This window comes from Hoplias malabaricus, chromosome 2 (assembly GCF_029633855.1).
Source record: "Hoplias malabaricus isolate fHopMal1 chromosome 2, fHopMal1.hap1, whole genome shotgun sequence".
In the NCBI taxonomy this organism is placed as follows: domain Eukaryota; kingdom Metazoa; phylum Chordata; class Actinopteri; order Characiformes; family Erythrinidae; genus Hoplias; species Hoplias malabaricus.
In genome coordinates, this window is record NC_089801.1 from 16,668,251 (window position 1) to 16,681,538 (window position 13,288).

The 13,288-nt window shown below is 38.4% G+C and overlaps 1 protein-coding gene across 1 annotated transcript; it reads left to right on the forward strand.

Annotated features, from left to right (window-relative positions):
* The first annotated feature begins 3,983 nt into the window (after nt 1–3,983).
* LOC136675970 (uncharacterized) lies at nt 3,984–12,975 on the forward strand. The gene is made up of 14 exons (XM_066652804.1): nt 3,984–4,182; nt 5,926–6,107; nt 7,447–7,474; nt 7,730–7,933; nt 8,056–8,249; nt 9,072–9,099; nt 9,194–9,216; nt 10,547–10,565; nt 10,672–10,739; nt 11,326–11,353; nt 11,714–11,739; nt 11,851–11,899; nt 11,998–12,026; nt 12,111–12,975. The coding sequence occupies exons 1-14, from the start codon at nt 3,984–3,986 to the stop codon at nt 12,177–12,179; spliced, it is 1,146 nt and encodes a 381-aa protein (XP_066508901.1). The 3' UTR covers nt 12,180–12,975.
* The last annotated feature ends 313 nt before the right edge of the window (nt 12,976–13,288 follow it).

Consider the following 13,288-nt stretch of genomic DNA (forward strand, 5'->3'; position numbering starts at 1 on the left):
ACAGTGGAACTGTGTTCTCTGGAGTGATGGTGTTCTTCTGATGTGTGGAACAGTGGAACTGTGTTCTCTGGAGTGATGGTGTTCTTCTGATGTGTGGAACAGTGGAACTGTGTTCTCTGGGGTGATGGGGTTCCTCTGGTGTGTGGAACAGTGGTACTGTGTTCTCTGGAGTGATGGTGTTCTTCTGATGTGTGGAACAGTGGAACTGTGTTCTCTGGAGTGATGGGGTTCCTCTGGTGTGTGGAACAGTGGTACTGTGTTCTCTGGAGTGATGGTGTTCTTCTGATGTGTGGAACAGTGGAACTGTGTTCTCTGGAGTGATGGGGTTCCTCTGGTGTGTGGAACAGTGGAACTGTGTTCTCTGGAGTGATGGTGTTCCTCTGATGTGTGGAACAGTGGAACTGTGTTGTCTGGAGCAAAGGAGTTCCTCTGGTGTGTGGAACAGTGGAACTGTGTTGTCTGGAGCAAAGGAGTTCCTCTGGTGTGTGGAACAGTGGAACTGTGTTCTCTGGAGTGATGGTGTTCCTCTGATGTGTGGAACAGTGGGACTGTGTTCTCTGGAGTGATGGGGTTCCTCTGGTATGTGGAACAGTGGAACTGTGTTCTCTGGAGTGATGGGGTTCCTCTGATGTGTGGAACAGTGGAACTGTGTTCTCTGGAGTGATGGGGTTCCTCTGGTGTGTGGAACAGTGGAACTGTGTTCTCTGGAGTGATGGTGTTCTTCTGATGTGTGGAACAGTGGAACTGTGTTCTCTGGAGTGATGGTGTTCTTCTGATGTGTGGAACAGTGGAACTGTGTTCTCTGGGGTGATGGGGTTCCTCTGGTGTGTGGAACAGTGGTACTGTGTTCTCTGGAGTGATGGTGTTCTTCTGATGTGTGGAACAGTGGAACTGTGTTCTCTGGAGTGATGGGGTTCCTCTGGTGTGTGGAACAGTGGTACTGTGTTCTCTGGAGTGATGGTGTTCTTCTGATGTGTGGAACAGTGGAACTGTGTTCTCTGGAGTGATGGGGTTCCTCTGGTGTGTGGAACAGTGGAACTGTGTTCTCTGGAGTGATGGTGTTCTTCTGATGTGTGGAACAGTGGAACTGTGTTCTCTGGAGTGATGGAGATCCTCTGGTGTGTGGAACAGTGGAACTGTGTTCTCTGGAGCAAAGGAGTTCCTCTGGTAATTGAATTTCAAAAATAATAATTAACACCAGCATCTCAGTGATGTTCATGTGGCTGACGACAGTCAAATCCTCACAGCAAGTAAATTTAATATCATTTTATCACGGAAAATTAGAATTATTTTAATCCTGATGATGAAGACGACCAAAAATGAAGGTACAGACACTTTCCGGCTGAACTCACTGAAACGTCTATAAAAACCTCATTTGATTTAATAAAAGTGGTATTAATTAATGATTGTTTGTTGTAACCATAAATTACAGTATCTTTTGAGTCTAATTGCACTGACATTCACTTTCACTTACTGCGCAGTAGTTTAAAAAGCACCAACAGCTGGAGCAGGTTTTTCCAGACTATCTCTGTCATGTCTGATGTAAAAGGACTGTCATCTCAACAGACCGGTTTAACTGAGTCTTTACAAAAGAAACAAAAATGTAAAGCCCTCAGGGTATTTCCCACAATCTGAGTTTCTTCACTACGTCACCCTTCAGTGTCAGAGGAAGACCAACTGATAACAGCCTGTAGTTCACTGTTCAGTTTTAATGCGTTTTAAACATTAAGAGTGATTTAAAGCCTGTGTTATAAATCTCAGTGGAGTGAGAGCGCTCAGACGGACACACAGCAGGGGATCGGGCTGTTGTTCTCCACACTGAACTAAAGAGGGCAGTACAGAGTCAGTGCAGTGTGAGATTATAGTAAAAGTGAAAACATTTACACTGGTCGACCTGCTGGGAACAGCTGGGGTTAGTAGCAGTAATATTTCAGTTGTAATACAAACAATTATTAATTCAGTTTTGACCTGTTTATTCATCAACACTGCTTGTGTCTGTGCGTGTTCAGGTAAGTTATCTGTTGTCTGATGTTTATTTACTATGAGTTATTTTAATTATGGAATAGAAGAGTAGACTCAGCGCAGGAAACATTAATACAATTAAGATATTAAATATGAAGACAGAATAAGAGTCTTACATTTTACTGAGATAAAAGATAAAGCATTAAGTCATGATGCAATGATATGAAAGAGTTATGAGGGTATTCTATCAGCAGCTACTCATCAGAAATCAGTGTCTGTGATAGAATCATACCAGAGCTATCTGTAAGATCAACAAAGGAATGGGAGATACTGAGATTCTGATGCAATTTTACTTGCTGTTTCTGAACAAAGGACACTTTTTCTGAAAGTCTTTTTGAGTTAAACATTTCATCACTCACTAATTAAAGTGACGTATGAGTCACTTTACATATGAAGAATTTCATGTGTAAGAGAGTGCACCAACCTGCCGTAAAGCTTATGAAAACGATGAAGGAACAAATACCCAACCAGAGGTGTCTGTCTAGTGTGAAGCAGTGTGGTTTTATTCTGATTTATTCTGAATTTTAAGTGAAAAGGACATTACATAAATGCCTCAAAATCAGCCTCAAAATTTTCCAGGTACAAGCTGTGGTCAGACTGAAGCTTTAATGCACTGAAGGATTTGAAGATAATAAATGTACTTCAAGAAAATGGCTGAGAGAATAACTATGTCTGACTGAACACATGCACTGTTCTTCACTAGACACAGAGCCTACACCACTATAGCAATGCCAGCCATAGTCCATTGTTAGAGAAGTGGGTGTAGAACTGCAAGGTCTTTGGCTTGATTCCTAGTACCATCAGGAAAATTGGAGCGGGAGACTCAGCACATTCCTCCTCCCTCAACATTCATGGCTCAAATTTAAAATTTCTGAGTGATTTTCCTCTTATATTTATTACATATTACAATGATCTGAACCCTGCTGTAACCAGTGGACTTTGGCGAGCAGTCAGAGAACCAAGAGCCATCAGCCAATAGTATTCACTGAGAGAAAAGCCCTGGCCCCACCCCAAACTGTCAAAATCCCTCCCATTTTAAAACCTGGGTGTGAAAAGTGAGGAAAAAGGCAGAGGAAAAGTGCTCAGTGCACAAGGGAAACTTTAGAATCAAGAACCAATAAAGAAAACCATTTATGAAAGAATTCATTTAAGAATGAGATTTTGATTACTATTCACGAGCACAGAGAGAGGAATTACACACACATTACTGAGCACTGACAGGAAAAACCTCATGGTAAATCATCCACACTACAAAGACCACAGAACAATGAAGAAAGAGCAGGAACTACATCAAGTTTTAGATTGCATACGACGTCAGCTATTTAACTCTATGGATCCGAGTTATTTAAATCTGCAGAATGTGTGAGTTTCAAAAATCAAAGTAAAGTAAGGAATTCACAGAGCAATCTATTACTAAATCCAGAAGGGGGCACTGTTGAGCACAGTCCCTGAAACACAACAAACACAAAATGTCATAAACAGATTAACCCTGTTTAATTATTTTAAATATTTTACTGTGGATTAGAGCTTCTTTACCAGATCTGGCAGATTTTCATTTACACAACAGTCTTCAAAATTTACACATGTGCGTACAGATTTACAGCTTTTAAAAATTGCTGTGCTCTAATTAGTATAGGAAGCAATTTAAACCCACCACACAGGTGTAAGAACCCAGTTATTAATTCATCCAATTTTTGTTAGTTTACATTTCTCATCTGTAAAATTAGCAAGAGCTAAACTTAAAAGGTTACTCACAAATATCAAATGAAGGAAGAGACTGACAAAAACTGTTCAATGTCTTTTGTCTCATTAATTGCAAACAGCTCCAATAAATCCAATAAAAAGGTAAGAGTTTAGACTCCTTCTGTAAACCTGATATTTACACAAAACAGTGAATTACAAATAATTATTCTATTTTTGATGAATTTGTGAATAATTGTGTGTAATATCTGTTTCCAGAAATGGCAGCGCGACACTATGAGCCAGATGTAGCACAGCTGGTAGATGAGGAGTTTATGAGAAAGCTGAAAGAACAAATTCCTAACCTGAGGGAGGTGTATAATAGGAAGGACTGTGATTTTATTCTGAATTACCATCACATTGACCCCAACGCTAAACTGGACCCTGCCACAGTGCTTCAAAATCAGCCAGATTCTACAGGTACCAGCTGTGGTCAGACTGAAGCTTTAATGCGCTGAAAGTTTTAAAGAACTGAATGAACATTAATGCTGAAGTAGGTATTTTTTTCTTAGAAAACATTTTATTTCTTGAAATACTCTACATCCTGATAGCAATCAATTAATTAAAGCTGAGGGCATAAATAATTTCCCTTTATAGGCCACAGGAGTGTAACTGTGATCAATCATTTCACACAGACTGAACAAATTGAATTAATGGCTCACCTGCCTTTCACTATATTCACAACAGTATTCCCTCGTCTGCCTTTGTACGGAAATGAACTTCAACTCTTCTGGGAAAGCTTTTTACAAGGTTTAGGAGTGTGTTCATGGGAATTTTGACCATTCTTCCAGAAGCGCATGAGTGAGGTCAGACACTGGTGATGGGTGAAGCCTGGCTCACAGTCTCTGCTCTAATTCATCCTAAAGGTGTTCTATTGGGTTGAGGTCAGGGCTCTGTGCTGGGACAGTCAAGTTCTACCACACCAAACTCACTCATTCATGTCTTTATGGACCTTACTTTGTGCACTGGTGCACAGTGATGTTGGAACAGGAAGGGGCCGTCCCCAAACTGTTCCCACAAAGTTGTGAGTATAAAATCTAAATTTCTTGGTGTGCTGAAGCATTAAAAGTTCCTTTCATTAGAAGAAAGGGGCAGAGCCCAAGTCCTGAAAAATCACCCCACACCATAATCTCCGTCCACCGAACTTTACACTCAGCACAAAGTCAGACAATTACTGTTCTCCTAGACACTGCCAAATACAGACGTGTCTATCGGATCAGCAGACAGAGAAGTGTGATTCGTCCATAAAGAGTCCAGTGGCGGCATACTTTACACCACTGCTTCCAATGCTTTGCCTTGAGCTTGGTGATATACGGCTTGGCTGCAGCTCCTCTGCCATAAAAACCCATTCAATTAAGCTGTCCATGAACAGTTATTGGGTTAATCTGAAGGCCTTATGACATTTGGAGGTCTGTAGCAATTGACTGCAGAAAAATGGTCACCTCTGCATCCACTGGCACCGCTCTGTCATTTGCTCAATAATGTGGCCTACCACTTCGCGGCTGAGTTGCTGTCATTCCCAGCTGTTTCCGCTTTGTTAGAATACCACTGGCAGTTGACTGTGGAATATTTAGAATCAATTAAATTTCATGACTAGACTTGTACAGATGGGCATCCTATCACAGTACCATGCTGGAGTTCACTGAGTGTCTGAGAGCAACAAATTCTTTCACAAATGTTTGCAGAAGTAGTCTGAATGCTTGGTTGTATAATGCGTAAGGAATAAGGCAGGGAAAATTCCCAGTGTTTTATTTTTTTATTTACTCACTGGCAGTATGCAGAATATGCCCTGTTCAAAATTGCTCATTAACTTATTCTAACTATTCTAGTATGCAGTGACAATGCAATGAGAGAGAGATAGGAAATATATATTTTTTTCTGTTGTACAATAAAATTTTGAATGCAAACTGTTATTTTATGACCTACATTATGCATTATAAAGTGTGGAATAAGATATGAGATTCAGCCCTAGTGCTTTGACCTTGTTGAAGGGCAATGCAAACACACCAGTTTCTGTGGTTTAGAAGAGTAGATTTAGGATGGTGAAAGTATGGGAGAAAATTTTGAGAATGTTTTCTTTTTTCTAACAAACAAAAAAGCTTTAAAAAAGGAATGAGAGAATAACTGTATCTGACTATAGACATGCATTATTCTTCTCTACAGACAAGAAGCCTTCTCTCATAGTAAAGGTCCATCACACTCCTGACTCAAAGAGCACTGCACCAGAGACCAGAAGCAGTTACGAAGAGAAAAACCTCATTGTAGAGCTGTTCTACAAAGATCGTGGAAAAGTGACACACGGCAAGAATGAAGAAATGCAACAGTCTATAAACTGGATATCTCAGGTATTTCATTGTTTTTAACTGGTTGATGAACTATCATGATTTTCCAAACAGGTTAAACAGCATTAAGGCCCACACTGACAGCATACAAACACATAAGAACTGGAATTCATTATTTCTTTCACTATATTAAACATATACTAGACCTAAACTGGGGGCTCACCCCCTAGAGCAGTGGTCGCCAACCAGTCAATCAAAATCCACAAGTCGATCGTCATATATCATGGCTGCTTATTCTGTATCCACAGTGGTTAACTCGCTAGTTAAGCAGGGACAACGGCACAGTCACACAGGGTTGCTGCTTTGTACAGTCTCTATGCTGTTGGAGCGATAATGTTGAGGGTGCTGATGTTTTCAGGTTAAAAATGGGCAATATTACAAACAACAATATGAGCGAGTGTCATACTATGCCCCAGTGTTCTGTTGAGTTGTGCTGCCTGGTTGAAATGTGCTGATGAAGGTAAATAATATTTAGAATAGTAAATAAAGCATTCTGTAATTACCCCGAATGAAAAAGAAACAACAGCGTGACTGTAACATTACAAATTAAATTTAGAGCACTTGTTAAGGTGGAATGGGAAATCTGAATAAGGAACTGGCTAATAAGATGCTAAATTCAGGCTTGTGTATTAAAGCAGTGGATCATGAATATCCACGCTTTCAGTCGCCAGATGCCACACAGCAGTGAGTGAAGAACGAATTTACCCAATGAAGTGACAGTAATATTTTCCAGTGTGCCATCACCCCACAACTAAGGGGAGAGAGAGCACTTCTAGGATAATAACCAGGAGTTCAGAATCATTGGAGCCATTCAGCAGAGCTTATTGTTCTCTGTGTTGGAAAATTGGTCCAGTGTTGATGCTTGTCTTGTTTCACTCTTTGTTAGTGGCAGTTTTTCTGGAAGAATGCCTTATTTTTCCTCAGCGGAGGATCAGGGGCATTGTTGTGTTGTCCTGAATGTTTAGTAGTCAAATCCAGCATTTTACTTAGAGAAAGCTTTGTGGTCTGTGTTGGTCCTGTTGCAGAGGGCAAAACATACATGGGGAGGGCGGGTCTATCTGCTGTCCTGAGGGTGAAAAAAAGCTTTGGAGAACAGCAAAACAGAGCAGTGTGTGGCTTTTTTTCTCTGCTCAGGACGTCTTAATTTGAGTTAGACCGGCAAACAACAAATTCCCAATGTAAAGCTTCCTACATAAATAATTACAAATTATCATACATCTCACTTTCAAAGCACCAAACCTGACAGTCAGCCAAAACACTGGCTTCAACCTGTTATATTACACATAATCTAACAGACGGTACACTGCACGATGACACTTCTGTTTATAAACTCCTCTTTTAGGTAAAAGATCTAAAATCATCGGAGACGCGTGAGTACCACAATTATTATATTCCTACTCTGACATTAAAACTGGATAAATTAAACATTAATAAGAACTAAGACCAAAACAGCTTCTGCTTTTAGATCTCTGGGAAAGTTGTCAGTAAAAAAAATAAACCAAAATATATTTGTGTCATTTCTCTTTGTAGGAATTTTTTTTTTGCGCAGCGTGTCTGGGAAAACAAAGAATTCAGATGAACAGTTTATAAAAAAGCTGAAAGAACATGTCATTTTTTTTTAACAGAAAAGCTGAAGTTTCTGCGCGTTGTGTCTGGAAACACACTGAATTCAGACGAGGATTTCATAAAAAAGCTGAAAGAACAAGTCCCCGACCTGAAGGAGGTGTCTACTGTAGAGGAGTGTGATTTTATTCTGTTCTTCTGTCCCATTGTGTCTCAAGCTGAAACTGATATTGAAGCAGCGCTGCAGAAGCTTCAGAGATTATCAGGTACCAGCCGTGATCCGACTAAATCTTTAATGACGTCAGGGTTTGATGGCTGTATAATTTGGGTGGGGATTGATCAATTTAGATCATGTCGGTTTATTTATTTATCTCTTGTTTGTCTGTAGACACCAAGCCTGCATTTGTAGTGGTGCTCCATCACACATTTGATCCTGACAGTGTCGTACCAGACAGCAGAAGAATCATAAAGAGAGAGAGAACACTCAGTGTGGACTGTCTGTTCCATGAAGATGAAGGATTACTGCAGTGCTCCAGGAATGATGAAGCACTCTATAATACTTCAAAGTGGATAAACCCTCAGGTATTTTGTGCCTCAATTTTTCCCGTTTATAAAACTTATGAAAAACTTATAAAAAAATATGGTAAACTTATGTAGTGCACCATGCAAGACATGAAATTACTAAATGTCATTAAATGTCATTAAATGGGCATTATATATTTCTGTATTTATTCATGTGTGAATCTGAAATCTCGTGCTGTCTGTGTGTGTGCAGTGTAGTTTATGAGTGATATGATTCACTGTAGAGGGAGTGAAGAGCAGTTTGTGTTTCAGTCAGAGACACACTGTGATATAAACGCTGCATTTTGGACGTAAACACAACATCACAGATAACGGAGGTTTTAAAAATCTCCACATTTGAGCATTTTTGAAAATCTCTTTTCAGTCACATGCAATGCCATGTTTGTGTGGACAGGAAGCCAAAACACACCAACAAATCCAAACAGGGTCTGAGAGGGTGGATCATATATGAGAATGACTGACTGTGGCATTGCCATGGCAATATAAAAATAGGCTTCAGTCAGGGATTGATAGTGCTAGTGAGAAGCTAGCCCAGTCTGGTTCTAAACACCACTGCAGTGGATAAGATACAAGGACCCTTGTTCAATGCTGCACCAATGCACCAGTTCTGATACTGGTGAGGCAATGTGTCACTTCAAAATCAAATCAAAGAATAACCCATGTCAATCTCTCTGTGCTGCTTCAGAGTATAATCACAATAAAACTAACAGGTAATGGTTACATTAACAGGCAGAGAGTGGCTTCCAAACTGTTATATAAATGTACATAAATAGTTATATAAATTACATGTTCCGCTAAACACTGATATTTTGACCATTTTAGGAAAAGCCTCAAGCTGTACCACAAAAAAGTAAGTCAACTCATTAATTAGATTAGTACTGGAAAGTTCATGTTCCCAGAACATCAAGAAACTCAAATTATATCTGTCCCCCTTTCAACACCAGACAACACAGAGCCAAAGACCATGGTGAGTGTAAAATATTTACACATCGTGTGCTTCTTTTTTTATAAATATTATTAACATTTTGCTAGCATAGACCACACACAGAGACCACAGGGGACAGGGCGAACTCAGGAGGCTTTGGGCTGGAGTTGTGGGTGGCTTGGATGCGTGTGTGTAATGCAGTGCCCCCCACACAGGGCTTGAGTGATACAAGAGCAGGGAGGAGACGGGGTGGTGGTGAGTGTGATGTTGTTCAACACAGGGAGAGTGAAGGGGTATAAATCGAGCGGTGGAGAGGTGATTGAGGCATGGTCTGGCTCCCAAAACTACATCATGTTCTCATGATGTAGGAAGTTCTCATGGACTACTAACTATCATCACCAGTAGACTGACCAGAGGAGGATGGGTCACCCCTTGTGAGCCTTGGTTCCTCCCAAGGTTTCTTCCTCAGCTGGGGGAGTTTTTCCTTGCCACTGTCGCCCCTGGCTTGCTCACTTGAGGGTTTACATTTGTTTTTACATTTCATGTCAAATCTTTGTCTTACTGGAATTCTGTGAAGCTGCTTTGTGACAACATCAGTTGTGAAAAGCGCTATATAAATAAATTTGATTTGATTTGATTTGATCACGTTATGACTTCACAAATTGGGCTGATTGATTTGGGGAATAAACCTCACGATGCTCTTGACAATGCAGACTAAAATTAAACAGTGACTTTCTTTTCTTTGTATATATTTTACTTGTTTGTGCAAAACAAGTATTCTGCTCCTCAGTTTTGTTAAGGCTAAAATTAATAAATGTTTTTATAAACATATACTAGAGGCCAACCCATATGAGAAATATTAGGTAAATATTTTAGACTTTATTTCAAGTGACAATCATGTACCCATTAGCATTAAAGTTACCTCATTGTTTCAAAAAAACAAAAAATGTATTTTGACATAAGAACTATTACCTTAAGTATCAACCAGAGGTGGAAAACGAACAGAGAACCTGTACTAACGTTACTGCTGATTATCCATTTATTTATTTAAATTTAAGAACAATTTCTTTCATTTTGCAATAATAAATGTTGGTTTTACAGACAATTTGAACATTACTTTTCACTCAAACCAATATAACTAGAGTGAGTTTAGCTCTTTGATAGGTGTGCATGATATAGATCAGTATAAACACAAAATCAATCCACCAGTGTTCCCTAATTCTACAAATTCTTTTACACTGGGCTACATAAATATATTCCAATTTTAAATTAATACAACTTTTCTTGTTCAAATATTACATAAAAGATTCATATAATTATATATTTTATGAACTCTTCCTGCATATAAACACTTTTTGTCATCCTTGTTTAGACAAAAGAACAGTCCACATGTAAGTCATCTCTCATGTTAAATGATTACTAAATATTTATAGTTAAACACAATTAAGATTCTCTAACACTGATGTAAATGTATGTGTATATTTCTAATTTAAACAGTTCATAAATTGTTTTGCTGCCTTTCGCCATCTCTAAATACATCAAAAGCCGAAGACACAGAGCCACAGGTGAGAATTTATTTATATTTACAGCCCTCAGTCTCAGCATTTTACCACTGAACATCTACTGCACAGGACACGGAAAAATCTTTAAAACCAGAACTAGAAAAATGGGAAAGGGTACTGCACAAAGTCCTGTCAGTGCTGAATGAAAGAAAGAGTGTATCTTTTAAACTCTTACAACAACATTAAAAAAAAAAAAGGCTAAGGAAATTAATAAGTTAATTCCATCAAATAATTTTTGTATAAACACATTATTAATATGTTAACGTTGACACTTTTATTTTATTATAAACAGAAATGTTTAAGCCAGTTCTGTCTTGAAATGTAACATTTTTTGCTTATTTAACTGCAAATAGACAGAAAAATATATATGTTTTTAACATTAAAACTACCCATTAGCTATAGTAAGACCAAAGACTTTAGCAGGTCAAAATAATAACATGAGACAAAAATTAACACATTTCTACTGATTACAAATAGCAAAGTCTACTCAGATGTGCATCTATACAAAGGCTTCAATATTTTACAGATATTCATTTATATATTTATTTCAAGTTTCATCAACTCAGATTTTTTTTTATTTCAATTTAAGGCAAAAACTCAAGAAACTCCATGGAGATGTAAGTCCTACATTGCTATATTTAAATCACTGGCAGCTTTATTTCATGTTTCATGCATATTGCATGTTTCACCTTTTGCTCACATTTGCTGTTAGAGTCATAGTAAACATACTGTAATATGAGTGTTATAATGTGGTCTGCTGTAAAGTTACAATAAACAGACTGTAATATGAGTGTTATAATGTGGTCTGCTGTAAAGCTACAGTAAACCGCCTGTAATATGAGTGTTTTAATATGGTCTGCTGTAAAGCTACAGTAAACCGCCTGTAATATGAGTGTTATAATGTGGTCTGCTGTAAGTGTAATATAATATGTAATATGAGTTTTAATGTGGTCTGTTAATCTTTCCCTCACTGACAGTAAACAGCACAAATCAAGGTCCTCAGGTGAGTGTTTTATCATGGTCTCATTCTAGATATTTTATTGACTAGCTGCATTTAAATAAACCTTAGATTTTCAATTTATTTTCCTTTTCTTTTCTACACTCTTTTCCTCAGGAAACTGTCATTCCCCAACCAGCAGCAATGGAGCTGTCAGAGCAAATAGGTGAGTGTGAGAGAAATGAGCATAAATAGTGTTTCTCATTAAATTTCATATTATCTTGACTCTGACTTTCATTTTGAGTGTGCCTTCTTTTCCCTCAGTGAAAACAAACTCAGATTCTGACGAGAATGTGAGTATTAAGTCAACACAAAAAGAAATAAAAACTTTAAATGTAAAAAACTTAAATAAGTATTCTGATTTCTTTTCCCTGTAGAAGACAGTAAGCTCTGAAATGAAAGCAGAAGAAAATGCAGGTAATGGATTAGTTCAGACACTGTGTTAAAAGATTTAGAATAAAAATAAACCCTTCTGAACCAGTGCCTCCTAAAATGCAGGGTACACAGAATCTGTTTAACTACTTACCTGACTATGTCTAGTTCAGGTGAGGGAATGACAATAGTCCTATAGTACGCATACAGCAAAAATACAAAAGATAAACTGAGAACTGGAGGACCAGAAAAAACTTCTGAGACGACAATGAGCGAAAAGGGAACCAGCCAAAAAGAGCAGGACAGGAACTTCAAAGTATTACAAGGACAGGGAATGAATGGAGAACTCTGTCCAGATCCTCAGGAGGAAACTCTGAATAATCTGGACAGTTTAAATACATCTACTGACAGCGTAACGCCCTGGAGAAAACGCAGCAGAGGAGGACACAGAGCAGAGTACGTTTATAACGACTGAAGGAACATAGTGAGTGTCACAGCATCACCTCAGGACTGCAAATATGAAGAACATCACATGAACCAATTTATCTGAACAGACACCACTAACTAAAGTTAATGAAGCAGCCATGTTCTCCAGATTCTTCTTCACATTATAAACACTGGTTATACTGACACCTAGTGGATATTTCAGGGACTGATGATTTTATATATGGCTTCCCATTCAGGACCTACAAAACAGCTGGATTCTTCAGTCCTGTCTCACTTACAAACGCTCACAGACTCGAACCCACAATAAGAGTGTCCTCCTCACACATGAGCACAATAACACTTTGCTGAAAGTACAGTGATACCTTGAACTTTTAATTACGAGTTTAATTCGTTCTGTGACTAAGTTTGCTTGTAAATCAAATTAAAAGTCCCTATTAAAATTAATCAAAATGTTATTAATCCATTCCAGCCCCAAAAACCACAACACTTTTTTGTTACGTGTTTTAAATAAGAAAAATGTAATTTATAAATGATTAATAATGTATAAAAAATAATGCACAATAAAAGAGAATGTAAAGAAATAAACTGGTTCTATTAAGTGTATTTACCTTGAAGATCAGAGGAAGACATTGGCGCAGGTGGAGGAGATTGGAGGAGGACGTTGGGGACGTTTGTTTTCGTGCTCTATCGCTTAACTTCACTTACTCACTACACACTTAAAGCTACAATGCTACAG